Source organism: Dendrobates tinctorius, unplaced genomic scaffold (assembly GCF_039654945.1).
Source record: "Dendrobates tinctorius isolate UK_male_01 unplaced genomic scaffold, ASM3965494v1 ptg000184l, whole genome shotgun sequence".
In the NCBI taxonomy this organism is placed as follows: domain Eukaryota; kingdom Metazoa; phylum Chordata; class Amphibia; order Anura; family Dendrobatidae; genus Dendrobates; species Dendrobates tinctorius.
The window spans coordinates 1214603-1242454 of record NW_027361851.1 but is presented as its reverse complement, the minus strand read 5'-3'; the positions used below and the strand labels follow the sequence as shown (position 1 = coordinate 1242454).

The 27852-nt window shown below is 46.5% G+C and overlaps 1 protein-coding gene across 4 annotated transcripts in view; it reads right to left on the bottom strand.

Moving 5' to 3' along the window:
- The window catches only part of LOC141055106 (proprotein convertase subtilisin/kexin type 4-like), a 264894-nt gene that overhangs the window by 20392 nt on the left and 216650 nt on the right, over positions 1–27852 (bottom strand). For 3 of the 4 annotated variants that reach the window (XM_073552061.1, XM_073552062.1, XM_073552060.1), the window contains 6 exons: positions 17199–17411; positions 12432–12532; positions 12244–12347; positions 4657–4774; positions 4383–4562; positions 4191–4315 (listed from right to left, as the gene is read on the bottom strand). In XM_073552061.1, coding sequence (XP_073408162.1) covers positions 4191–4315; positions 4383–4562; positions 4657–4774; positions 12244–12347; positions 12432–12532; positions 17199–17411 — 841 coding nt within the window. The remainder of the gene's footprint in view (positions 1–4190; positions 4316–4382; positions 4563–4656; positions 4775–12243; positions 12348–12431; positions 12533–17198; positions 17412–27852) is intronic. The other variant, XM_073552063.1, reaches the window with a different exon arrangement.

Below are 27852 nucleotides of genomic sequence, written 5' to 3'. Positions count from 1 at the left end.
TCAATAACACGTCCTGCAGCGGTTCGAAAGGAGCCTCCTGTAAGGCCCCGAGAACCAGGTTAAGGTCCCATGATTCCAATGGCCTTCTATAAGGAGACGCCACAAGGGAAACTCCTTGAATGAACGTCTTGACCTAAGGTTTGGTAGCAATTTTGCGTTGGAAAAGCACTGACAAGGCCGAAATTTGACCCGTGAGCGAGCTAAGCGCGAGGCCTGATTTTAATTCGGATTGAAGGAACTCCAATATGGCCGGAATGGAGAACACCAGAGAGGATCGATCACGATCCTTGCACCATGAAAAGGTTTTCCAGGTGCGGTGATAGATACGCCTGAACACAGGCTTCCTAGCACTAATCATGGTGGAAATCACGTCGTGAGAGAACCCAGCCTGTGCTAAAATCCAGGATTCAACGGCCACGCCATCAAAGACAGGGCCCCGGAGTTCTGGTGGTAAATCGGGCCCTGAGAGAGCAGATCCGTGGAATCTGGAAGTCGCCTGGGGACGTCGGCGACTAGATGTATTAGTTCTGCATACCATGCTCGGCGCGGTCAATCTGGCGCGACTAGGATCACTGGTACACCCTCCGCTCTGATCTTCTTGATGACCCTCGGAAGCAAGAGAAGAGGGGGAAAGATGTCTGGGAGCCGGAACCGGTGCCATAGCAGAACTAGGGCGTCCGCTCCGATGGCGCATGGATCGCGCGATCAGGCAATGAACAGAGACACCTTGTTGTTTAGTCTGGAGGCCATGAGGTCCACATCCGGAGTCCCCCAACGATGACAAATCTGCTGAAAGACTTCCGGATGAAGAGACCACTCTCCCAAGGCAATGCCTTGGCGACTGAGAAAATCTGCCACCCAATTTTCTACACCCAGGATGTGAATTGTTGAGATGGGCGAATCGTTGGTCTCAGCCCAATGGAGGATGTGACTCATTTCGTGCATGGCCATCCTGCTCCGGGTACCTTCCTGGCGCTTGATATACGCTACAGCCGTGGCGTTGTCGGATTGGATCCTGATGGGGTGACCTGCGAGGAGATGGTGGAAACTCCGTAGAGCAAATCTGATTGCTCGTATCTCCAAAATGTTGATGGGGAGACATGACTCTCGGGTCGACCAATGACCCTGTGCCGTGTGGTGACGAAAGACCGCACCCCAGCCGAGAAGACTTGCGTCGGTGGTTACTACCAACCATCTTACTGGGAGAAAAGACCTCCCTTGATTCAGGGAGGACCACAGTGTCCACCACCTGAGGGCTTGCCTGACCCACAGGGACAGAAGGATCTGACGGTCCAGGGAGAACGGGTTCTTGTCCCAAGCTAACAGCAATGCATGTTGTAAGGGACGGAGATGGAACTGTGCAAATGGAACTGCTTCCATCGCAGCCACCATCTTTCCGAGAACTCTCATGCTGAAACGGATGGAGTGAGAAGCTGGACGGGAAAGAGTCCGCACTGCCTGTTGTAAGGCTTGCATCTTTTCTGGAGGGAGAATGACCAACCCGCGGGAAGTGTCCAAGATCATTCCAAAAAAGGAAATGTGCTGAGCCGGTTTCGGGGAAGACTTTTCGAAGTTTATCTTCCACCCCAGGCGCGAAAGCGTATTTACTGTTATCTCCATGGATTCCTCGCAGGCTGGAAGGGACGGACTCTTGATGAGCAGGGTGTCCAGATACGGTAACATCACTACTCCCCGAGAGTGGAGAATGGCAATGACAGCAGCCATGACCTTTGTAAAGACCCTGGGGGCAGTGGTGAGTCCGAAGGTTGGTAAATAACCTGTGCACACGATTGGTTTTCTTAAGTGAGATAGGATGTGCTGGAGCGGGAACATTATCCTCATCCAGCTTGAATCCTATTGACTGATTCTATAAGAGAATCAAGCGACTCCTGAACAGTTGGGGGATTCTGAGGGGCTGACGTGTCAGAATGGAATTCAGAGTCATGCTCGCTGAGAACTCCAGGAGAGGGAGAGCGAGAGACAGGAGTCGCAGATGCTGAGGCGTGAACGGGACTAGGGGATGCGTCATGGGTCCGCTTTCTAGAGACCTGACCATCCCTTGAAAGAGTACGGCCCCTGCTGGTGGCCAGTTCCCGGCCGACGCCAGAGCCTTCCTCAGGGGGTAAGGACGCTTTCTAGCTTAAAGAGTCCTCCCGGAGGGAGAATATAGCCTGGGTCAGAGACTCCACCGACCGAGACAGGGACGCAGCCCACTCAGGGGTACTAAACGCAGGAGGCCCGTCAGCAGCGGTGGCAAGGGGCGATTGAGCGCAGGTCAGGGTGCAGGCCGGGTCGCAGTCCGTGCATAACGGATTAGTCTGTGCACTGGGTAAGGCAGACTTGCAAGTGGTACACACGGTAAAAAACGCAATGTGCTTTTTAGCAGCCCGTTTAGCCTCCTTAGATTGAGACATAGCGCTCCTGAAAGGGTTAACGGCAGTCTGTCTGAAGCTGCAGGGAATGTGCCGGGAAGGGGTCATGCTTTAATCTGAGGGCAGATGCAGCTTACCCGGTCCTTTGCTGTGTCCACCAGGAGGAATGGCGGTAGCCCTGCGGTGTCACCCGGTATCCGGCAGAATGCTCGCCTCACAGCTCGAGTCCAGAGCAGGCTGAGGTAAAAAGACATGGCCCCGAGATTAGAATTGCGCGTCTTGTCAGGGATGAGAGGCGCCAAGGCGAGGGGGCGGTGATAATAGCGCGGGCGGCACTATTCATATTGCAGCCTAGTAGACCGGAAAAGCCGGGGGGCTAAATTTTTGAGCCTACCTGCGGTAGGCGCCGGGGGCGGCGCTATTGAAATTGCGGCCTAGCAGGACGGGGAAAGCCGGGGACTAAATTTTTCGGGCTACCCGCGGTAGCACCGAGGGGGGGGGTGCGATGGGGGGGCCGGTGCTGACGCTAAGTCAGCGCTTCTCCCGGGGGCCAGGACCCGACCCCATACCTCAACTCCAGTGCTCAGCGCTGTCCGGGCCAACCATGCAGGCTCTCATCCTCCTGGGCTGATGTAGCAGAGCTGGAGGAGTTCTTAAAGGGGCATGCTCAATCGATCCTGCCTATGGTAGGGGGATGAGAGCTATGGGGCTGATTCGGGGCCTTCGGAAGCGCTCTCCAATCCGTGCGCCTGCCCTCATATCTGTGGATTACCGGAACTTTTCCCCCGGTCGTAAGGATCATCGCCATTATTGCCAAACGTCGCAGGAAAGTGTACGGGGAGGTATACTCCGCGTGCTTGCCTGTTGTTGGTTCGGGGGAGAGTGGGCCGAAAAAGGAACCATCGCCCCCTTCACTCCGTTAATTAAAAAAAAATAATTACAGAAAATTCAAAAATAAAATAAAAATGGTGGGGTCTGAAACCAGCCCTAAGTGCCTCCTACAGACACTAAGCATGAACTGGAGATATCTCATCCAGCGAGAGGGTGTATACTGCAGGGGAGGAGTTAACATTTTTACTGGTTTACTTAGTGTCCTCCTAGTGGCAAGCAGCATAACACCCACTGTCTCTGTATCCTCCAATGAGGCGTAGGAGAAAATGTATATTATATGCAGTTTTCGATGTATATAAATTGTAACAAGTGAATAGGAACTTCTGGTCATGTGATTTGTATTGGACAAGTGATTGGTGTTTCTCTCATTTTTAACCTGTCTGTGATCTTGGTATGTCAGCTTTGATAAAGATTGCATGTAGCGATCGAAACACGTCGTTATGTCTCTGTTTGAGCTGATGCGGTCCTCAGGAGCTGAATTGTTTTATATCCATGTTGGAATAAAAATTGGAATTTTATCTTCGCAAGGAGCTGGATTTTTTTCTTCTTTTTCTTCATTGATCAAGCCATACCAGGATGGTGTTCCATGCTCCATTTGAAAGTCGGTGAGCTGGCTCTTTTCTTTCTATGTGGATGATTTATAATTGGAAATAGACTAAAAACTCCACTGACTATCATTGTTGCAGGGGAGGGCGAAAACCCGTGTGGTGATGAGCACAGGTTCTTGGCTGTCAGCGACAACAGACAACTTTCCTCGATCACAGGATTTTCAGACATGATGACTCGAGGTTCCCGTGACATAACTGTACATAATTTTGGGGAAACCCATTACCAATCATGACGTACAGTTACGTCAAATATCGTGAAGGGGTTTACCTTTCGTATTTACAAAACATTTGTGGTTGTAATAATACAAGTAATACTAACCAGAGTTTCGGGGGTCTCCTTTGTTCACCACTTCAAAGGTCCATGTGCCTTGTGGATTTTCATCCCATGTGTGTGTACTCATGAAGGACCAGTTTTGATACCCTGCAGAACTGGTATCATATGGTCTAGAAAATTGAGATACATGTTAGACTTAAGCTTTGCTAAGCAAAATTTCTACTGTTAGAAGCTTACCTCAATGCCAAAAGCACAGAACGTGTACCCATCGGGCTGGTGAGGGAGATTTCAAGATCGCCCCTGCGGCTATAGCTGAGGGAGATTTGGGCTTGAACATGCTCAAGAGACCTGACATAGTTTGGTCTTCCTGAGCAGCCACTGATATTGCGACTTACTACAAGATGTGAGGTTAGTTTTCTATAAAAAAGAAGGAATAATCACAAAAGACTGACCAATACCAAAGTTCAAGACAGATTTTAGTCAGGGATAGCAGAGCAACATTGACACTTACTGAGGACTACTCACAAGCTTCACCAAGCACATTCTCTGAGGACGTGTAGCTTCCCACTTTAGAGCTAGGTCCACCAATTTTCCAGCATTTAAAAGGCCATACCCATAATGGTGGCTCACTCAAAAAAAAAAAAAAATTGTTATACAATTACAACTCACTAATTTACAGTTAAAGGGTTGGTCCAAAACTAATATTGATTTTAATCCAAAATAATCTAATAGGTTTTCTAATAATTTCATTAAAAAGTCCCTTCGTTTTTCTCTCTAATCTAAATGTTTTATTTTTTTTTTTTTACTTAGTTCTGTTTTCATGAGTTTTCATTTAAAAATCCCCAGTGCATGCTCGAATACTCAAACAAGACCTCATGAGGGGGCAGAGGTTGTGGTCACTGCTGAAGCCTTTGTTTCCATCTAAAAAGAAGAGCAATCAGTGACATCAGTTTCGAGGGCTGTGCTACTCTCTGCTCTACTATGTGTTACGCTGGCGGGTAAATTTAATGCTGGTGAATGTGAACACACTGTATAATGGGCTAGGCTTACCCTAGAGGGGCGTGACTAGGTGGTACCAGGTATTCACTAGAACCTCTAGTGTAGATGATAGGCTGGGTTGCTGGTAGACACACCAGGTGCCACTCCAGGACAGTCCCCAGAAGTGCAGCAGCTGACCGGAGGGTCAGATGCACAAGTATGTAGTACAGGTGAAGAACAAGAAATGCCCTAAATTTTAAATACGAGGACCATGAAAATACCAGACACCTACGCAGGTGTTTCTCTGCTCCTGACCTCCGCTAGGTATCCCGAACCTGTGCTGCCTGCCCAGACCTCAGACGGTCTGAACACTTCTTTGTTTTCGGTCACCTGTACTGCATGCAGAGCAGAGAAAAGTCCTCCAAACATAGTACTGCATATAAAAAATAAATTTTCATTGAAACATACTTAAAAGTATTAAAATAAAGTGTTTTGGAGATGTATACAGACCATACAGAAAAAAGCAAGCCAAACACTTGGGACCTCCGACTCATCTCCATGACTCTTTATTTTATGTCTATGATTGATTGATGTTGCGCCCGCCGGCGCTCACCTGGGGTCCTCCTCCTGCTGGCGCCCCTCCTCTCCGCTCTCGCGCCGTCCCGTCTGGCTTTGCAGGGGTTCGGCGCGTCGGAGGTCCGCGCATGCGCGCTCGCCCTTCCTCGGCCTCTGTGCATCCTGGGGGCACGTGACCCGGTGGCTCCGCCCCCATCATGGCGGCGCCCACCGGGTATTTCAGCTGGGCGTCTGGACAGGTAAGACGCCTGTTTGTCTTAGCCCGTGGCGCCCGCTATCCTTGCGCAGCGTCACCCTTGGCCATCAGGTCCCCGCGCACCCTCTGTGCTGCGCCCTCCTGTATCTCTGCCTTTGTCCCCGCCTGTAGCCTGCTCCCGTGTCTCCCTGTGTCTGCCTACCGTCCTCCTTGGTTCCTCTGCTTCCTCCTCCTGTGTTCCCGTGCCGGTCCCTCTCCTGTACCTCTGCCCTATTGTTGCCTGCCTACTGTATTTTACGCTCCTTCCCCTGTCTCGTTCCTTGTCTCATTTCCCAGGCCCAGCCTTTCCTAATCCCCTTTCCCTCATCTTCCTTTCAGCTTCTGGTCCCGGTTCCGTCCTGACCCTTCGGGCTTCCACAGCCTGCCTCCTGCTTCTCTGGATCTACTCTACCCCTCGTATACCTTTCCACACTCTGATCTGCTCTCCTGTATTTACCCTGGGTCGTCCCTTTGGTTCCGGCTGTCGTGGTTCCATCTCCCTTGGGCCTGCCCCTAACGCTCCCTGTATAGGGGGTGGTCATCACCTGGTCCGCTCACCCTCGGGGGCTCTGGAGCCACGACCCAGAGGGTCCACTCTTGGGTTTTCTACCTAGAAACCCTAACAGAACAAACAGGCCATGGACCCCGCCGGAGCCGCTGCGGTTCAAAAGGAGCTGTTCTTTTTACGGGAAAACCAAACCCGTATCATGGCGTTCATGAAGTCCATGGATTCCCGTCTCTCTGCGCTCCAGGCCTCCGACCCGGGGAACGCTTCCCAATTGGCTGGACTGCAACAAGAGCTGGCACAGCAGAGAGATTCCCAAGCCCATATTCTTAGTTACATGGCCTCTATAGACGACCGCTTACACTCCCTGCAGGCGGCCGCCGCGTCTCCCGTCTCAGCTTTGGCTCCTCACCCACCGCCCCGCCTAGCTAGGCCACCTCGTTACAACGGGGACCCCAAGCTGTGTCGGGGTTTCCTGAACCAGTGCCGGCTCCACTTCGAACTCCTGCCCCAGCAGTATCCCACTGAGCGGGCCAAGGTGGCTTTTATTGTCTCCCACCTCGAGGGAGATGCTTTGGCATGGGTTAACCCTCTCTGGGAGAAGGATGACCCTGTGGTCTCCCAGTTAAGTACCTTTTTTGAGACGTTTCGTCGAGTATTCGACGAACCGGGCCGTCTGGCCTCTACCACAGAATCCTTATTCAACCTCCACCAAGGGTCCCAAACCGTGGGTCAATATGCCATCCGGTTTCGGACCCTATCCTCGGATTTGGGGTGGAACAACGAGGCATTGGTAGGGGGCCTTCTGGCGAGGTCTCGCGGGTCGTATTAAGGACGAGCTGGCTGGTCGTGATACACCCACCGCCTTAGAGGAACTGATTTCACTGGCCACACGTATCGATCTACGACTCCAGGGGTAAACGTTTTTCTTTGGCGGCCTATGTAGATTCCGGCGCAGCAGGAAATTTTATTAGGCTTAAGGAGGTTCTTAAATTCTCGGCTCCGGTTAAGACCCTAGAAACTCCACGGATCCTCGCTTCCGTGGACGGTAAGCCTCTTCAAGAGGAAGTTACCCTAATCACCCAGGAGGTAGAACTCCAGGTAGGGGCCTTGCACAAAGAGAAGATCGCCTTTTATGTCCTGGCGGGCATCTCACACCCTATTCTTCTTGGTCTTCCCTGGTTACGGGCCCACGAGCCTACCTTAGACTGGCATAAGGGCCATATCCTGCGCTGGGGAGTCCTGTGGGGCGGGGTGTCTGCTGCTGGTGCGTCCCGTGGGTGGTCCCCATTCCCTTCCCCTGGTCCCTGGGTTGCCCATCGCTTACAGCTCTTTTTCGGACGTCTTTAGCAAGAAGGAGGCCGAGAACCTCCCGCCGCACCGACCCTACGATTGCCCCATCGACCTCGTCCCTGGAGCTATCCCTCCGAGGGGTAGGATTTATCCGCTCTCGCCGGCAGAGACGCAAGCCATGTCTGAGTACGTTCAGGAGAACTTGGCCAGGGGTTTCATAAGGAAGTCTTCCTCTCCTGCGGGTGCAGGCTTCTTCTTTGTCAAGAAGAAGGACGGGTCACTCCGCCTGTGCATCGACTACAGAGGTTTAAACAGCATAACGATAAAGAACAAGTACCCGTTGCCCCTCATCCCCGAACTCTTTGATCGCCTTAGAGGAGCCCAGATATTTACCAAACTTGATCTCCGAGAAGCCTATAACTTGGTCCGAATTCGCGCTGGGGATGAGTAGAAGACCGCGTTCAATACGCGTGACGTTCACTACGAGTACCTTGTTATGCCTTTTGGCCTCTGCAATGCACCTGCAGTATTCCAGGAACTCGTCAACGATATTTTTCGAGACCTCCTCTATTCCTGTGTCGTGGTTTACCTTGACGACATCCTTGTCTTCTCCCCGGATCTCTCTACCCACCGGCGGGACGTTCGGCAAGTGTTGCTACGTCTTAGGGAGAACCACCTCTTTGCCAAGTTGGAGAAATGCGTCTTCGAGCAACCGTCCCTGCCGTTTCTAGGATACATCATTTCGAGGTCTGATCTGAAGATGGATCCTGAGAAAGTGTCCGCTGTCCTGAACTGGCCTCGTCCCCTTGGACTCAAAGCCATCCAACGCTTCCTCGGCTTTGCTAATTATTATAGGCAATTTATTCCGCACTTCTCCACCTTAACCAATCCTATCTCTGCCCTCGTACGCAAAGGGGAAAAACCCCACCTCTGGCCTCCTGAGGCAGAGGACGCCTTTCAAGCTTTGAAGAAGGAATTCCCTACAGCGCATGTTCTCCACCGTCCGGATGCCGATAGACCTTTTATTCTTGAGGTCGACGCATCATCTGTTGGAGCTGGAGCAGTTCTCCTGCAAAAAACCTCCGCTGGTCGGACTGTCACATGTGGATTTTTCTCTAAAGCCTTTTCCCCGCCCGAGCGCAATTATTCCATTGGGGACAAGGAACTACTTGTGATAAAACTGGCTTTAGAGGAATGGTGTTACCTTCTCGAAGGAGCTGTCCACCCCTTCACAATATTTACCGACCACAAGAATCTGGCCTACGTCCAGTCTGCTCAAAGGCTCAACCCTCGGCAAGCCAGATGGTCCTTATTCTTTGGACGCTTTGATTTATAGCTCCACTTTCGGCCGGGTAATAAGAATACCAAAGCAGACGCGCTATCGAGGTCATTCCTCCCTATGGATGAAGAGGAGGGTCCTGCTCACATCATCGATCCAGCAAAGGTCGTCACTTTAGCTCCTCTAAGTTTGGTTAATCCACCACCAGGCAAGACCTTGGTATTGGACCATGACAAAGTAAGGATTCTGCATTGGGGGCACTCCTCTAAAGTTGCCAGGCATGCTGGAGCCAAAAGGACTCTGTCCCTCATCTCCTGCCACTATTGGTGGCCATCGCTCCGCCAGGACGTCTTGGAGTTCACCGCTTCGTGTCCCTCCTGCGCCCAAAATAAAGTTCCAAGACGGTTACCCTCTGGTCTCTTACATCCGTTGCCTATACCTTCGGTCCCTTGGCGCCATATTGCCATGGATTTTATCACGGATCTACCTCCATCCTCCGGCTGCACTGTCATTTTGGTGGTGGTGGACCGTTTTTCCAAGATGGCCCATTTTATCCCTCTGCCTGGCCTGCCTTCGGCACCCGAGTTGGCGAAGATCTTCTTGCAACATATTTTCCGACTTCATGGTTTTCCCCAGCACATCGTGTCTGACCGTGGTGTTCAATTCACCTCCCTGGAAAGCCCTCTGTGGCTCAATGAAGGTAGCCCTGGATTTCTCTTCTGCCTACCACCCGCAGTCCAACAGCCAAGTCGAGCGAATCAACCAGGTGTTAACCTCTTATCTGCGGCATTTTTCTAATGCACACCAGAGCAACTGGGTCTCGCTGCTTCCTTGGGCTGAATTCGCCCACAACAATCATCCCAAAGAATCCTCTTCTAAGTCCCCCTTTTTTGTGGTTTTCGGACAGCACCCGGGCATTCCCCTTCCCGTTTCCCCCGCCTCGGGCGTGCCGGCAGCAGACTCCTTGTCCTCAGAATTCTCTAAAATTTGGGAGGAGTTAAAAGGGGCCCTTGAGAGAGCTAGCGATCGGATGAAGAGGTACGCCGACAAGAAACGCCTTGACGCTCCCCCTTATCAGGCGGGCGATAAGGTCTGGTTATCCTCGCGTTTCGTTTGCCTTAAGATCCCCTCTTATAAATTGGGTCCACGTTATATTGGGCCTTTTGAGATTTTGAGTCGCATCAACGACGTGGCCTATAAACTAAAGCTACCTGCCTCTCTGCGAATTCCCAATACCTTCCACGTCTCGCTTCTCAAACCCACAGTATTTAATCGCTTTCACCCAGCCTCCTCCCGCACCCCTCAACCTAGCACCGCAGAAGACATCTTTGATGTCAAGGACATCTTGGCAAAAAAGACCGTCAGGGGTAGGACCTTTTTTCTTATTGATTGGAAAGGGTTCGGTCCTGAGGAGAGGTCATGGGAACCCCGAGAAAACATCAATGCCCCTCATATCATGAGAAAATTCTTGTCCCGCCTTAAGAGGGAGGGGAGTAAGAGAGGGGGTACTGTTGCGCCCGCCGGCGCTCACCTGGGGTCCTCCTCCTGCCGGCGCCCCTCCTCTCCGCTCTCGCGCCGTCCCCTGTCTGGCTTTGCAGGGGTTCGGCGCGTCGGAGGTCCGCGCATGCGCACTCGCCCTTCCTCGGCCTCTGTGCATCCTGGGGGCAAGTGACCCGATGGCTCCGCCCCCATCATGGCGGCGCCCACCGGGTATTTCAGCTGGGCGTCTGGACAGGTAAGACGCCTGTTTGTCTTAGCCCGTGGCACCCGATATCCTTGCGCAGCGTCACCCTTGGCCATCAGGTCCCCGCGCACCCTCTGTGCTGCGCCCTCCTGTATCTCTGCCTTTGTCCCCGCCTGTAGCCTGCTCCCGTGTCTCCCTGTGTCTGCCTACCGTCCTCCTTGGTTCCTCTGCTTCCTCCTCCTGTGTTCCGGTGCCGGTCCCTCTCCTGTACCTCTGCCCTATTGTTGCCTGCCTCCTGTATTTTACGCTCCCTCCCTTGTCTCGTTTCTTGTCTCATTTCCCAGGCCCAGCCTTTCCTAATCACCTTTCCCTCATCTTCCTTTCAGCTTCTGGTCCCGGTTCCGTCCTGACCCTTCGGGCTTCCACAGCCTGCCTCCTGCTTCTCTGGATCTACTCTACCCCTCGTATACCTTTCCACACTCTGATCTGCTCTCCTGTATTTACCCTGGGTCGTCCTTTTGGTTCCGGCTGTCGTGGTTCCATCTCCCTTGGGCCTGCCCCTAACGCTCCCTGTATAGGGGGTGGTCATCACCTGGTCCGCTCACCCTCGGGGGCTCTGGAGCCACGACCCAGAGGGTCCACTCTCGGGTTTTCTACCTAGAAACCCTAACAATTGATTTTTCAACTGTGTACCTTGAGCCATTTTTTTGCTGTTCTTTTTTTTCTCCCCTACTTCCCAGAGCCATAACTTCAGGGGGGCACAGAAGTGGATAAACCCTGCAGCTGAGATGCCATCACATATTTTCCGTTTTTTTGGTTAAAAAAAAAAAAACTGCGTCATTTTCCGACCCCGGGTTACCATGCCAACTCATCAGCAAACCATGTGTTAAATGCATTTAGCAGGTTAACAGCCGGGGGTGGATTGTGATTCCAAATGTGAACCCACTGCGCCACAGGCTGGGCTTTCTCTGGAGGGGTGTTGGTGGTGAGGATAGGCTGGATTGCCAGATGCCACTCCAAGGAAGCCCCGAAATTTCAGAAGCTAGCCGGAAGGTCAGAGGCACTGGTATGCAGTTCAGGAGGGCAAATACGTGGGGAAACGGTCCGAGGTCAGGGCAGGCATACAGGTTCAGGATACGTACCCGAGGTCAGGAAGGAAAAAACACATGACGCACAAACTTGACACTAGCTGGACAAACAGGCAAGAAACTTGCATTTGGGGAGAGTATGGAGGATGGAGCTGCCTAATATAGGACCTGCCGCCATGGGATAAGCCGGGGAATCTAATCTCTGTAAGGCAAAGCAGGGTTAAATTCCTGCAGAGACTAGGCCACATAGAAGCAGCATGCTGAGAAGCTGCGCAATGGCCAAGGCGAATAAGGAGGTGCTGAGCGGGAGGAATGCATGTTACCATCGTGACAGTATGTATCAGTTGTCAATTCCAACATATGCAGAGACCAGATCCGGCCCCGATAGAGACAACAGTGGGATTAAAATCAATATCAGTTTTTGACTACCCCTTGAAGAGGAAACTGTTTCTGACCTCACCATTTCTGCCAACTCCATTGATCTCCCAGTCATCAGCCTTTAGGTTTGCAGGACTTGATGCACGCACAACAATGTGTTGTACATCTCTCCATGTGAGAGCAGCACTGTGTTCACAAAATTTAAAAAATCACACAAGGGATATTTTCTAAAGTTCTTTGCAGAAACAATCTAATCCATTCATTTCTTACTTTGCTTCCAGTGCAAGTGCAATAATTCCAGCAGCTAGGGGGGCAGATGCAGATGTGCCAGAGTGGTGCTCTGTACAACGGTAGCGTATATCAGTAGTGATCTGCAAAAGGTTGATAGCACTACAAGGTTAAAAAGTCTTGCTAAAGTATTACTTAACCTACAGGTAAGGAGCATGCAAAAAACCTGCAGAGGATTGCAACTAAGTTATGTGGTGGGGTAGGGAATAAAGTATGAGGAAAAAACTTACAATAATGACAACTTGAAAAGAATACAAACTCCATCACGTAGATAGCCTAATAATGTATAGTGAAGGAAATAATTATTCTGTCCCTTACTTATTTTGTAAGTTTACCCCCTGACAAAGACATGAACAGTCTATATTTTTAAGGGTAGGTTAATTTTAACATTGAGAGATATAATATCAAAAATTAAATACCCAAAAATCACAATGTATAAATTATATAAATTTGCATTTTGCAGTGAGAAATAAGTATTCGATCTCTCTGGCAAACAAGACTTAATACTTGGTGACAAAACCCTTGATCGCAAGCACAACAGTCAGACGTTTTCTGCAGTTGATGATGAGGTTTGCGCACATGTCAGGAGGAATTTTGGTCCACTCCTCTTTGCAGATCATCTCTAAATCATTAAGATTTTGAGGCTGTCGCTTGGCAACTCGAAGCTTCGACTCCCTCCATAAGTCTTCTATGGGATTAAGGCCTGGAGACTAGCTAGGCCACTCCATAACCTTAACGTGCTTCTTTTTGAGCTACTCCTTTGTTGCCTTGGCTGTATGTTTTGGGTCATTGTCTTGTTGGAAGACCCAGCCACGACCCATTTTTAATGTCCTGGCAGAGGGAAGGAGGTTGTCACTCAGGATTCTAAGGTACATGGCTCCATCCGTTCTCCCATTGATGCGGTGAAATAGTCCTGTACCTTTAGCAGACAAACACCCCCAAATCATAATGTTTCCACCCCCATGCCTGACAGTGCTCTTTGGGTCACAGGCAGCATTTGTCTTCCTACAAACACGGCAAGTTAATGACAAACCGCTAAATTTTTGTCTTAGCTGACCCCAGCACCTTCTCCAAATCGTCCAGGTTTTCATTGGCAAACTTCAGACGGGCCTGCACATGTGACTTCTTGAGCAGGGACCTTGCAGACACTGCAGGATTTTAAATCTTTATTACGTAATGTGTTACGAATGGTTTTCTTGGTGACTGTGGTCCCAGCTGCCTTGAGATCATTAACAAGTTCCCCCATGTAGTTTTAGGCTCATCGCTCACCTTCCTCATGATTAAGGATAGTCCACAAGGTGAGATTTTGCATGTACCCCAGATCTATATCAAATGACAGTTATTTTGTATTTCTTCCATTTTCTTACTATTGCACCAACAGGTGTCTCCTTCTCACCACCAGCATCTTACTTATGGTTTTGTAGCCCATTCCAGCTTTGTGCAGGTCTATGATCTTGTCCCTGACATCCTTAAACTCTTTGATCTTGCCCATGTTGTAGAAGTTAGAGTCTGACTGATTAATTAAGTCTGTGGACAGGACTCTTTTATAAAGGTGACTATGTAAGATAGCTGTCTTTAATGAAGGTAACGAGTCGATTAGGAGCGTCTAGCTGGTCTGTAGGAGGCAGAACTCTTAATGGTTGGTAGGGGATCAAATACTTATTTCTCACTGCAAAATGCAAATAAATTTATATAATTTATACAAAGTGATTTTCTGGATTTTATTTTTGATATTCTATCTCTCAATGTTAAAATTAACCTACCATTAAAATTATAGTCTGTTCATGTCTTTGTCAGTGGGAAAAGTTACAAAAACAGCAAGGCATCAAATAATTATTTCCTTCATTGAATGTGTACAATTACTGTATTTATGCAGAAATCACTTCAGGAAAAACTCCATTATTGGGAGGGTTTGGAGCAGTTTTTTTAATGTGTATAGAGGCTTCACAACCTGTCATTTATCAGGGAGCTAAGGATTCAGAATATCTGATTTAAAAACTATCACTCCTTTTTTTATTCCTTGGTATAAGCTGCCGCCAGGGGAGTCTAGCAGTGACCCTCTCATGCTCTCAACACAGGTTGGGAGAGTTACCACTCATATGTATGGGAGTGTAAGGAAACATAGCTTCTGGCCAAACTTAATGTATAAGGTACCTAAGGGTCTTAAGAAGAGGTATAGAGGCTAACAGATTCATGGAGCTGTACGTTTTTGATAGAAATGTGGCAATCTTTGATGTGATAAGTTTCACAAACACACTTACCATTTTCTGGGACAGGACATTTTATTTTTTTATACTTCAACAACCAGATAGGATAGAAAAAACAAAAAGACAATGCTACCTAAAGAGGAGTTTACACCTGAAAACCAGAAGTAATAAATGACTGCCAATCAGCTAGTTGTTAACTGATCAGCAGTCATTTGATAACCTCTTTACTTGAGATAGACGGAAACCTGGTTGTTCGGGTTCGGCAAAACACTTACAAAAAGTTCGGGTTCCCAGACCCGAATCTGGCAAACACTGCTTCTGATTGGCGGTGAAATCATCCCTATCAGTCAAAGAGCCGCGGTTCCCACGCTGTCAAAAGACAGCATGAATGCGCTGCTGTGATCGGAGGTATAAAGCTTACCTCCGGTCACTGGTGTCAGCTGATGTGACTACTGATCCCATCATTCGACACCTGCAACCGCTAATTACAGTGAGAGCAAGAACTGCGGATGAGAGTATTCTTCAGCCGCTCTTGCTCTGTAAATAAATAATTTAAAAAAACGGCTTGGGTTCCTCTGTATTTCTGCTAACCAGCCAGACAAAACTCACAGCTGGGGGGCCGCAATCATCAGCTGTCAGCATCAGTGAGGCTAGTTATCAAGAATAGAGGAGTCCCTATGCTGTTTTTTTAATTATTTAAATAAATAAGCCGAGGCACCTAATATTGCCACGGAAACTGGGTAAGCTTACTGAGTCGAGTATAAACCGGGTATGCATTGTCCCCTCATCCCTGTGGCTCCCCCTGTTGTATGCAATGCTCACACACCCCCTGCATGGCTCACAATCCCCCTGCATGGCTCACAAGCCCCCAGCATGGCTCACAACCACGCCCTACTCACCCTCCTTGCGTGTCCCTGCAATGCATCTCTGTCCCGTGCCGGCAGCACTTCCTTGTTCCTGTGCTCAGCGTTCACATGGTACTGCTCATTACAGTAAAGAATATGTGCTCCATGCCTATGGGAGTGGAGACACGTGCATATTCATTACCTTAATGAGCGGTACCATGTGACCGCTGAACACAGGAAGAAGCTCCCAGCGCTGGGACAGAGATGCAGGGACGGAGATGCAGCGACAGAGGGTGAGTATAGATGTCTTCTGGAAGCCCGCTCCTCCTCCGGCTTTCAGGACAATGACTCGTGTATAAGCCGAGGGGGGCGTTTTCAGCACAAAAAAAATGTGCTGAAAATCTCGGCTTATACACGAGTTGTTTGGCAATTAAAAAAAAAATGGTGTGGGGTCCCCCCATTTTTGACAACCAGCCTTGCAAAAGCAGACAGCTGAGGCTGGTATTGTCAGGCTGGTAAGGGCCCATGGATTTTGGCCCCCCATCCTAAAAATAGCAGCCTGCAGCTGCCTAGAAAAGGCACATCTATTAGATGCGCCAATTCTGGCACTTTGCCCTGCTCTTCCCACTTGCCCTGTAGTGGTGGCAAGAGGGGTGATAGTTGGGGGGGGTTGATGTCAACTTTGTATTGTCAGGTGACATCAAGCCCACGGCGTCTATAAGACCCCTATCAATTACTAATCCTATAGTCACATTGTAAGAAAACAGACACCCAGAAAAAAAGTGCTTTATCTGAAAGAATGACACAGACTCCTTTAATAATCTTAATTACACCATACTTATGACCTCGTCTAATTCCACTGAAGCCCTCGATTTCCTGTAATAAAACTAAAATAAAAAAACAACAATATACCATACCTGACCATCGTTCTGTCCCACGCCATTACCCACGTCCATGATAAACCATTTCAACCTAAACGGTGCCAAGATGCGAGAACCACTGGTGACTGAGCGGCTGAGAGCGCAGCGTCAGTGACCGGTGGTAAAGTCATTGAGGTTACGTCTGGTCACTGAGGCTCTGTTCCCAGCCGGCCTGAACTGCTGTGACCTCGGTGAGATCACCACTAGCAGCGTGAGAGTTTTTCAGCGCTCACACTCTTTTGACAGCATGGGAACCGCGGCTCTCTGACCGGCGGGGATGATTTCACCGTCAATCAGAAGCAGCGTTTGTGGTGCTGCCATGCACATGACAGCGCGACAAACACCCGGTGTTCAAGCAGCCGAACCCAAACAGTAACACTGACTTCCTAGCGAAGTCCGTGTTCAGTGTCCATGGCCGAACAGTAGGTGTTCGGTACGGACGCCGAACTTTACTGTTCGGGTTCGCTCATCTCTACTCTATACACAAACAAAAGCACTTCAGATACACACAATCACCTGTAATAGATCATTTGGAGCACATAGGCTGCCAAGATGATTCACTGCCAGAGAATGATGATGTTTTATGTAAGCCAAAAGACAATTTCACCCAAGGGATGAGCATTTTGCTTATTCATCAGGTGATTGGCAGCCTGTTTACATTGCACGATTATCGTGAGACAAGTGTTCCTAGTAATGCTAATCTTGATAATCTTTAGTTCTAGAAACAGTTTAAATTAGGTTTTAAGGTTGCATAAAGCCATAAAATTAGTTTCTTACAATTTGTCGGTTCTTACTGAGTCCACTGCTGAAGGTGGTAGTGAGAGTTGAGGCACAAGCCTCACTATACCAAGGGACATCTCCATGCTCTGTGGTGCTGCCAACCGATAAAGTGAAGATACTGTTGGTGTAACCATCGCAGTTACAGTTATCATAATACAAGCCACCATTTCCTGATGCCCAAACAAAAATTGAACCAAGGCCACCACGTCCCTAAAGTGGGAGAAAGCACAAAAGGTAAAGGCTGAAAAATATTGATTTCTATATTAAAAAAATTCAGATACTAGAGGTGTGATGTAATCATAAGTTTGTATACCCAGGCAGAATCTGTAAAAATGTATATGATTTTTTGAAAAATATGAGTGATGCTGCAAAACACCATTTGCTATTCCAAGAATATTGACCAGGTGATGCAATCTATCCTTATAGGATTGTGTGTCAGTAAACCTGTCAAGAATTTAAATCACCAATCATTTATACAGGCCAATTGGGCACCCGTTACAGGTAGCATATGGCTTTGAGGTGTGGTTTGCAAAACAAAATGAACAGAACTATTCAATATTATATTTAATCCAAAAGGAAGGCAATATTTATGAAAAATATACAAAAGATTTTGCAAGGGGGACTTAACAATACAGCATACAGTTACAGAAAATGTACAATACAAAATAAAATTGTGGTACTGTGTTAGCCAGAAAAATAGATGTAAATACTTATGTCCCCCCAAAAAATTGAGAAAAGTACTCAAGGTGTGATACCTTTATTGGCTAACCAGAGAAATTATATTTTCAAGCAAGCTTTCAGGGCTCAAAAGACCCCTTTATCAGGCTAGATTACAAGTGAATTACTGAGAAAAGATGGCAACATTTAAATAGGAATTACAACAGGACATGAGATGATGCTAGCTACAGACAGGCCAAGGAAATCAAATTAAGGTTTTTGTTACACATGCAGATGAGGACCAAGTGCTCTGTTAGAGATCTGAAGACCTTCTTGTGGAGGTGTGAACTGTGTTCATGTAATGAGTCATGAACCCAGGTGTCAAATTCAGTCCTATTGTTAGCGATTAGAACATATTTATAAATTTATACTCCCAAATCTTCCTTTCTCTGTCACTATTAAAATGACCTTTCAATATTAGGACTTTTAGATCTGCCAAGCTGTGTCCAGGTCTAGAGAAGTGTATCCCTACAGGTGTGTCCAGCTCATTTTTTATCGTATGTCTATGCAGATCCATCCTTGTTTGTAGTTTTTGCTTAGTTTCCCCGATGTATGTCCCTGCATTGCACCTTGTACACTGTATCATGTACACGACATTGGAGGATGTACATGAAAAAGAGTCCATGATCTTATAGTCCTGATTTGTGTTTGGTATGGGGACTTTATCTGTTGGTGATATGTGGGTGCAGGTCTTGCATTTCTTACTGTTACAGGGGACTGTGCCTGTCTCTGAAGGTGATGCGAGGGTACTTCTGACAAGGATATTCCTTAGGTTGGGAGGCTGTTTGTAGGAGAGCAGTGGCAGTTCCGGGAATATTGCTTTCAGTCTGTGGTCTCTGTGGAATATGGGTTGGAGGTCAGCACCAATTTTCCTTAAAATGTTCATGTGAGGGTTGTACGTGACCACAAGCGGCACCCTGTTGTTTTCCTCCTTCTGTTTGTAATCCAGGAGGCTGCTTCTTGGGATCCTTGTAGCTCTGTGGATCTGTTCATCAATTACAAGTGGATGATATCCTTGGTGTAGGAATGTTTTTCTGAGTGATAGTATTTGTAGTTTTCTATCCTCATTGTCTGAACAGATCCGAATGTACCTTAGCGCTTGACTGTAGATTATTGATTTTTTTGTGTGTCTCGGATGAAAGCTGTTCCATCTCAGGTATGCCAGACGTCCTGTGGGTTTATGGTAAATAGTCGTTTGTACGGTATTGTCTTTGATGTATATAGTTGTGTCCAGAAAATGGATTTGAGATTTTGAAAAGTTGAGGGTGAGCTTGATGGTTGGTTGGAACTTGTTGAAGTTGTTGTGGAAGGTAAGCAAGTCCTCCTCTGAGCCTTTCCAGATTATTAGTAGGTCATCAATGTAGCGGATGTATGCTAGAGGTTTGATAGTGCAGGATGCCAAAAAGTCTTGTTCTAGTTTAGCCATAAACAGGTTAGCATACTGTGGTGACATTTTGCTTCCCATGTCGCTGCCCATGCACTGTTGGTATATATTGTTTCCAAAGGAAAAATAGTTATGGTGGAGCACAAACCTGATGAATTGCAGGGCTGGTTCCGTGGCCAGATTGTTTTTTTGGAGGAAATATTTGCATGCAGCAATCCCATCTCTGTGAGGAATGTTGGAGTATAGGGACTCTACATCCATGGTGGCCAATATTGTATCCTCTGGAAGTGTACCCAGTGCTGACAATTTGCAGAGAATGTCTGTGGTGTCCTGGATGTAGCTGGGTGTTTGCCTCACCAAGGGTTTCAAAATGTTCTCCACCCAGCCAGAGATATTCTCAGTTAATGTCCCAATACCAGAGATGATGGGTCTCCCTGGATTACCTTCTTTGTGTATTTTAGGTAACATGTAGAATGTACCTATTTTGGCGTTGTCTGGTATTAGGTCCAGTAGGGAGGATGACATAGAGTCAAACTCATAGATGATCTTTGTTAATCCCTCTTTGCATTTTTTGGTGGGATCTTCCTGAAGGGGATGTAGTATTTTTTGTCCAGGAGTTGTCTGTGTGCTTCCTGGATGTAATCTGTCTTATTCATAATTACTACAGCTCCCCCTTTTATCTGCTGGTTTAATGATGATGTTGTTATTGGTTTTTAAGGATTTTATGGCTCTTCTTTCCTCCGTGCTGATATTGTGTGGTATTTCGAGGTGTTTGTCCAAAATGTCAGATTTTACTTTTTTGTGGAAACAGTCTATGTAGTAGTCCAGAGTTTGGTTGTGCCCAGGTTGTGAGGTTCAGTTTGTCCTCTTTTTCTTTTTTGATGTGTCTGTCTCACTGATTTGTGATGGGTTATCTGTGTGGTCATGGAAGAATTCTTTTAGCCTTAATCTGTGGAAGAATTCCTCAATATCACTGCAGAATTGAGCTGTGTCAAGCTGTTTAGTGGGACAGAATGTTAGACCCTTTGCTAGAACTTTCATTTCTGCCATATTTGGCTCATACTGTGAGAGGTTCACAACAGATGATGATGTATTAAAATTATTGTTTATATTGTTGCTTACCTTCTGCTAGATTGAGACCTGCTTTCCTCCTGAGTCTGTTGAGCTTCTTTTTCTTGTTGATGATTAGGTGGTATTGCAATTTGTTGTAAAAATCCTGTAATGTCTCTTTGAATAGACATGAACCAGGTCCTTGTATTCTGTCCTGTAGAGCAGGGTTCCCCAACTCCAGTCCTCAAGGCCCACCAACAGATCATGTTTTCAGGATTTCCTTTGTATTGCACAGGTGAAGCAATTATCACCTGAGCAATACTAAGGAAATCCTGAAAACATGGCCTGTTGGTGGGTCTTGAGGACTGGGGTTGGGGAACCCTGCTGTAGAGAATTTATTTCCTTTTGTATGTTTCCCTTTTCGTAGTAGAAAAATCCAATGAGGTGATTCCACAGTCTCTCAGATGATCTGTAGCAAAGTTTCTGTGAGAAATGCATATTGTAGGTAAACTGAGTTGGGTTCCTTATCATTAGACCTTTAGGGATTAAGTTTTCCTTTTTGCATCTGGATAAAAAGAAGATGTCGCTGTCCAGTTGTGCAAGTTTCAGAAAAGTTACAGAAAATAAAAGAGATTAACAAGAAAACTTACTACACCAATCACAGAGATGATTCAGTTTCGCTGAAGGAGAGCACTTCGATTAGGCTGGGTTTACATTACGTTACAGCAGTCCCTTAGACGGACTGCGTTACACCGCGGTATAACACGGTGTAACGCAGTCCGTTAACGCGGCCATTCAGCCCCATTATGTGGCGCATCGTGACGCATGCCATAAAGCAGTACGCGTTTACGATGTGCCGTCATTCAGTGACGGAGCCTCGGACGCAGTCTGCAGCGTCTGAGGCTCTGTCACCGCTAGCGCTGATGAATCATCAGCGCTAGCGGTATAGCCTAACGCATACCGCATTATGCTATAGCGTTAACGCAGCCCTTCAACGCTATGCGAACCTGGCCTTAGCTGTTGGGTGAATGGGGACCCTGAATACATGATATGCATCTCTCTACATGAACATATCATAATTCGGCTTGATCTTTGATCAGACTCTGAGTCCCATCCACACACCCTCCCTGTGATGACCTCATGTGGGCAGGGTTGTGGGCTGTTCTCAACACTTCAGGATTCTTTGAAATCTCAACTTATGCGTTAACACCTCACCAGACGACTGCAGAAGTTCAAGAGTGATGCCACATTTTTTTAATTGGGATTTTATCTATATTTAAAGACCAACCATGGCTTGGCTGTTGGCAGTTATCTGGCCCCTAAGGCTTTGGTGCCTTTTGGTAGGGGTTATAGCTATGAGAAAATATATATTTTTCCCTGGTTAGCCCCGGCGCTGAAAATGTATGTTTAAATAATACCAGATTTGTCCAAATTCTCATATTCTATATTTTCTTTCGGAGACATACTGTCTTGAGCTGGCTTATTGTAAATGAAGGAAAACCGTGTCACCTAAATTCAACATGCATTTCTTGTGGACAAAGGGATTCCACTGTCTTGTTTATGACCATGGCTATTTAAAAAGGGTGTTAGATATTCCTTTAAATTTGCTAAAATTTAATAAGCATTTTTCTGTCCAAACTATTTATCCAACCTGTACTCTTTGTCTATGCACAATATACATCCTTGTTCAGTCACCTGTGATGGTTCAGATCTTTCTGTACACTGACATTTTAGATAACGGCAGCTTTGAGTGCTAGCTCCTATTTCCTTATTGCAAAAGAGAAGAAAAAAAAAAAAAAAGAGAGAGAGGGGGGATGAGAGTGACCTCAGATTTTTTTTTATATTTTCTATGACAACTTCCAATACAATTTTTTGTCTGAATATGGGTTTGTGAAATCTTTTCCATAATGTGGGAATTAAATATATGCTGCCTTGACAGAAGAAGCACTCATGTGGCTGCACCCAGAAAGAGTTTTCTGAGACTGGTATTGCAGCTCAATCCCAGCATCGGCTGTTGGAGGCATATCCTAGCAGTGACACGCTGCCATTATATGCTGGGTATGCTGCAGATGAAGGTTCAGCCTCTGAAGGCACTCCATACACTCACTGCCAACTTGCATAGTACATACAGTTGTGCTCAAAAGTTTACATACCCGGCAGAATTTTTGGTTTCTTGGCCTTTTTTTTTTTAAATCATAATGACAACCCAAAACATCCAAGTGACCCTGATCAAAAGTTCATATACCCTTGTGATTTTGGCCTGATAACATGCACAGAAGTTGACACAAATGGGTTTGAATGGCTACTAAAGGTAACATCCTCACCTGTGGCCTGTTTGCTTGTAATCAGTGTGTGTGCATAAAAGCTGAGTGAGTTTCTGGAATCCAGACAGACTCCTGCAACTTTCATCCAGCCACTGACGTTTATAGACTGTAAGTCATGGGGAAAGCAAAAGAATTGTCAACAGATCTACGCCAAAAGGTAGTTGAACTGTGTAAAACAGGAAAGGGATACAAAAAGATATCCAAGGAATTGATAATGCCAGTAAGAGTTCAAACTGTGATTAATGTGCTGTTCCGTTTAAGCTATGCTTCTATGGTTTCTATAGATTATTATTTCCATTCTGTGTATAATTGTCTTGCATTTGCTCTGCTGCCACCTGCGGGTCTTTTTTCTGTATGGCAGCCTGCAGCTAATTAATCCTCATGCATGTCTTCCACTTCCGGTTCAAAGTTCGGCTCTTCTCTTCCTCCTTCCAGCCATTGTTAGTTTCACTTTCTCTGGGAGAGACATGCTTGTACCGAGCTGTGAAAGGCATCAGTTTTTCGACCACTTTGTTAACACTCTGCATGTCTGGAGAACTTATTGTATTACCAATCATACGCTGTATGTCCAGATTTCCAATTAAACAAGTCGGGACTGTACAATCCCTGGTGTGCATCATGGTCCTGTCTGCCCTGCATTGAGGAAACGAAGGTAGGCCCTCTCCCAGCCCCTATTCACCAGCCTCATCTTCATTCGCCTCATGCAGGGACAGAACAGTCGAAAAACTGCCTTGAAGCCCGGCCAGAATTACCCTTATTTCCCTATCCACATGCATGCGCTCTGCCTGCTCACATACTGCAGCCCTGCTCTGCTAAGAAACTGTCTGCACGGTCACCCCAGACCGCATTGTGTATAGAGACTCTCTGTATATTATACAACATAGCTGCAGATTGTCGGACTGCAAAACCCCACAATTCTCCAAAAACACCTTAGGAATCGTCAGGATGTCTTAACTAAGCTGCACTGCGATTTCCAGTCTCCAATTCAAAAGTTCAGTTTCTTAACCCCTTACCTACAATTGACGTAATATTCCATCCATGTGACCATGGACCTAATTACCATGGACGGAATATTACGTCATCGCGATCAGCGGCGCCCACGTGGTGAGCGCCGCTGATCGCGGCCGAGTGTCAGCTAATTATCATAGCTGACACCCGGCACAATGTGTCAGGGGCGGTCACGGACCGCCCCCGACACGTTAACCCCTTGCACACCGCGATCAAACGCGATCGCGGTGTACCGGGGGTTAAAGGGAAGCATCGGCAGGGAGGGGGCTCCCTCCGTGCTTCCCTGAGCCCCTCACGGCAGCGCAATGTGCAGCGCTGCTGCGGGGGGCTCTTTCCCTACAGGCCCCCGGATCCAAGATGGCGACGGGGGCCTGCAGGGAGCTGACTTACTCACTGCCTGCAAAGCGCAGGCATGAGGAAGTCTGCAGCAGTGCCTGTGACAGATCGCTGATCTGTCACAGTGATCTGTGATGTGACAGATCAGCGATCTGTCACAGGACAGTGATGTCCCACCTGGGACAAGGTAATAAAGTAAAATAAAAAAAAAAAAAAAGTGTTAAAAATAATTTAAAAAAAAAATCGCTAAATAAATTAGTAAAAAAAAAAAAAAATATTCCCCAATAAATCCATTTTTTCAAAATAAAAAAAAACAAAAACAATAAAAGTACACATATTTGGTATCGCCGCGTCCGTAATGACCTGCCCTATAAAACTGTCCCATTAGTTAACCCCTTTAGCGAACCCCTTAAAAAATAAAAATAAAAAACGAAGCAAAAAATAATGATTTATTATCATACCACCGAACAAAAAGTGCAATAACGCGCGATCAAAAAGACGCATATAAATATGCATGGTACCGCTGAAAACGTCATCTTGTCCCGCAAAAAACGAGCTGCCATACAGCATCATCCGCAAAAAAATAAAAAAGTTATAGCTCGCAGAATAAAGCGATACAAAAATAATTATTTTTTATCTAAAATTGTTTTCATTGCAAAAAACCGACAAAACATAAAAAAACGACCTAAATGAGGTATTGCTGTAACCGTACCGACCCGAAGAATAAAACCGCTTTATCAATTTTACCGCACGCGGAACGGTGTAAACGCACTCCCCCAAAAGAAATTTATGAAACGCTGGTTTTTGTTCATTCTGCGTCCCAAAAATCGGAATAAAAAGCGATCAAAAAATGTCACGTGCCCGAAAATGGTACCAATAAAAACGTCAACTCGTCCCGCAAAAAATAAGACCTCACATGACTCGGTGGGTCAAAATACGGAAAAATTATAGCTCACAATATGTGGTGATGCAAAAACTATTTTTACAATAAAAAGCGTCTTTTAGCGTGCGACAGCAGGCAAACATAAAAACCGCCATAAATAGTAAATCAAACCCCCCGTTATCACCCCCTTAGTTAGGGAAAAATAATAAAACTAAAAGAAAATGTATTTATTTCCATTTTCCCGCTAGGGTTAGGGTTAGGGTAGGGTTAGGGCTAGGGTTAGGGTTAGGGTTAGGGCTAGGGTTAGGGCTAGGGTTAGGGCTCAGATTAGGGTTAGGGGTGTGTTGAGGTTAGGGTTGGAGTTATAATTGGGGGTTTCCACTGTTTGGGCACATCAGGTGCTCTCCAAAGGCAACATGGCGTCTGATCTCAATTCCAGCAAATTCTGCGTTGAAAAAGTCAAATGGTGCTCCTTCCCTTCCAAGCTCTGCCATGTGCCCAAACAGTGTTTTACCCCAACATGTAGGGTATCAGCCTACTCAGGACAAATTACAAAACAACTTTTGAGGTCCAATTTCTCCTGTTATCCTTAGGAAAATAAAAAATTGGGGGCAAAAATATAATTTTGCGGGAAAAAATGTTTTTTTTTATTTTCACTCCCAGGCGTTATAAACTTCTGTGAAGCACTTGGGGGTTCAAAGTGCTCTCCACACATCTAGATAAGCTCCGTGGGGGGTCTAGTTTCCAAAATGGGGTCACTTGTGGGGAGTTTCAATAGTTTAGGTACATCAGGGGCTCTCCAAACGCACATGACACCCGCATACCAATCCATCAAAGTCTGCATTCCAAAACGTCACTACTTCCCTTCCGAGCCCCGACGTGTGCCCATACAGTAGTTTTCTCCCACATATGAGGTATCAGCGTACTCAGGACAAATTGGACAACAACTTTTGGGGTCCAATTTCTCCTGTTACCCTTGGGAAAATAAAAAAAAATGGGGACTAAAAGATGATGTTTGTTGAAAAAATACGATATTTTTATTTTCACGCCCGGTCGTTATAAACTTCTGTGAAGCACTGGGGGGTTCAAAGTGCTCACCACACATCTAGATAAGTTCATTAGGGGGTCTAGTTTCCAAAATGGGGTCACTTGTGGGGGCTTTCCACTGTTTAGGTACATCAGGGGCTCTCCAAACGCAACATGACATCCGCAGACCATTCCATCAAAGTCTGCATTCCATAACGTCACTACTTCCCTTCCGAGCCCCGACGTGTGCCCATACAGTAGTTTTCTCCCACATATGAGGTATCAGCGTACTCAGGACAAATTGGACAACAACTTTTGGGGTCCAATTTCTCCTGTTACCCTTGGGAAAATAAAAAATGGGGACTAAAAGATCATGTTTGTGGAAAAAATACGATTTTTTTATTTTCACGCCCGGACGTTATAAACTTCAGTGAAGCACTGGGGGGTTCAATGTGCTCACCACACATCTAGATAAGTTCCTTGGGGGGTCTAGTTTCCAAAATGGTGTCATTTGTGGGGGGTTTCTACTGTTTTGGTACATCAGGGGCTTTCCTAACGCGACATGTTGTCCGATCTCAATTCCAGCCAAAAACGTCAAATGGCGCTGCTTCCCTTCCGAGCTCTGCCATACGCCCAAATAGTGGTTTACACCCACATGTGGGGTATCAGCGTACTCAGGATAAATTGCACAATATCTTTTAGGGTCCTGTTACTTTTGGAAAAATAAGAATTGAGGGTGAAAAGATCATTTTTGTGGAAAAAATATGATTTTTTAATTGTACTGCTGTACGTTATAAACTTCTGTGAAGCCCTTGGGGGTTCAAAGTTCTCACCACACATCTAGATAAGTTCCTTGGGGGGTCTAGATTCCAAAATGGTGTCATTTGTGGGGGGTTTCCACTGTTTTGGTACATCAGGGGTTTTCCAATCGCGACATGGTGTCCGATGTCAATTCTAGCCAAAAACGTCAAATGGCGCTGCTTCCCTTCCGAGCTCTGCTATGCGCCCAAATAGTCATTTACACCCACATATGGGGTATCAGCGTACTCAGGACAAATTGCACAATAACTTTTAGGGTCCTGTTACCCTTGGAAAAATAAAAATTGGGGGTGTAAAGATCATTTTTGTGGAAAAAATATGATTTTTTAATTGTACCGCTGTACGTTATAAACTTCTGTGAAGCCCTTGTGGGTTCAAAGTTCTCACCACATATCTAGATAAGTTCCTTGGGGGGTCTAGTTTCCAAAATGGGGTCACTTGGGGGGGTTTCCACTGTTTAGGTACATCAGGGGCTCGCCAAACGTGACATGGCGTCCGATCTGAATTCCAGCCAATTTTGCATTGAAAAAGTCAAACGGCGCTCCTTCCATTCTGAGCTCTGCCATGCGCCGAAACAGTGGTTCCCCCCCACATATCAGGTATCAGCGTACTCAGGACAAATTGCACAATAACTTTTGCAGTCCAATTTCTCCTGTTACCCTTGGTAAAATAAAGAAAATTGAACCTGAAGTATTTTTTTTGTGAAAAAAAGTTAAATGTTCATTTTTTTTTTAATATTCAAAAAATTCCTGTGACGCACCTAAAGGGTTAATAAACTTCTTGAATGAGTTTTTAGCACCTTAAGGGGTGCAGTTTTTAGAATGGTGTCACTTTTGGGTATTTTCTATCGTATAGACCCCTCAAAGTGGCTTCAAATGTGAAGTGGTCCCTAAAAATAAAATGGTGTTGCAAAAATGAGAAATCACTGGTCAATTTTTAACCCTTATAACTTCCTAACAAAAAAAAATTTTGGTTCCAAAATTGTGCTGATGTAAAGTAAACATGTGGGAAATGTTATGTATTAAGCTTTTTGTGTGCCGTATCGCTGTGATTTAAGGGCATAAAAATTCAAAGTTGGAAAATTGCGAAATTTTAAAAATTTTC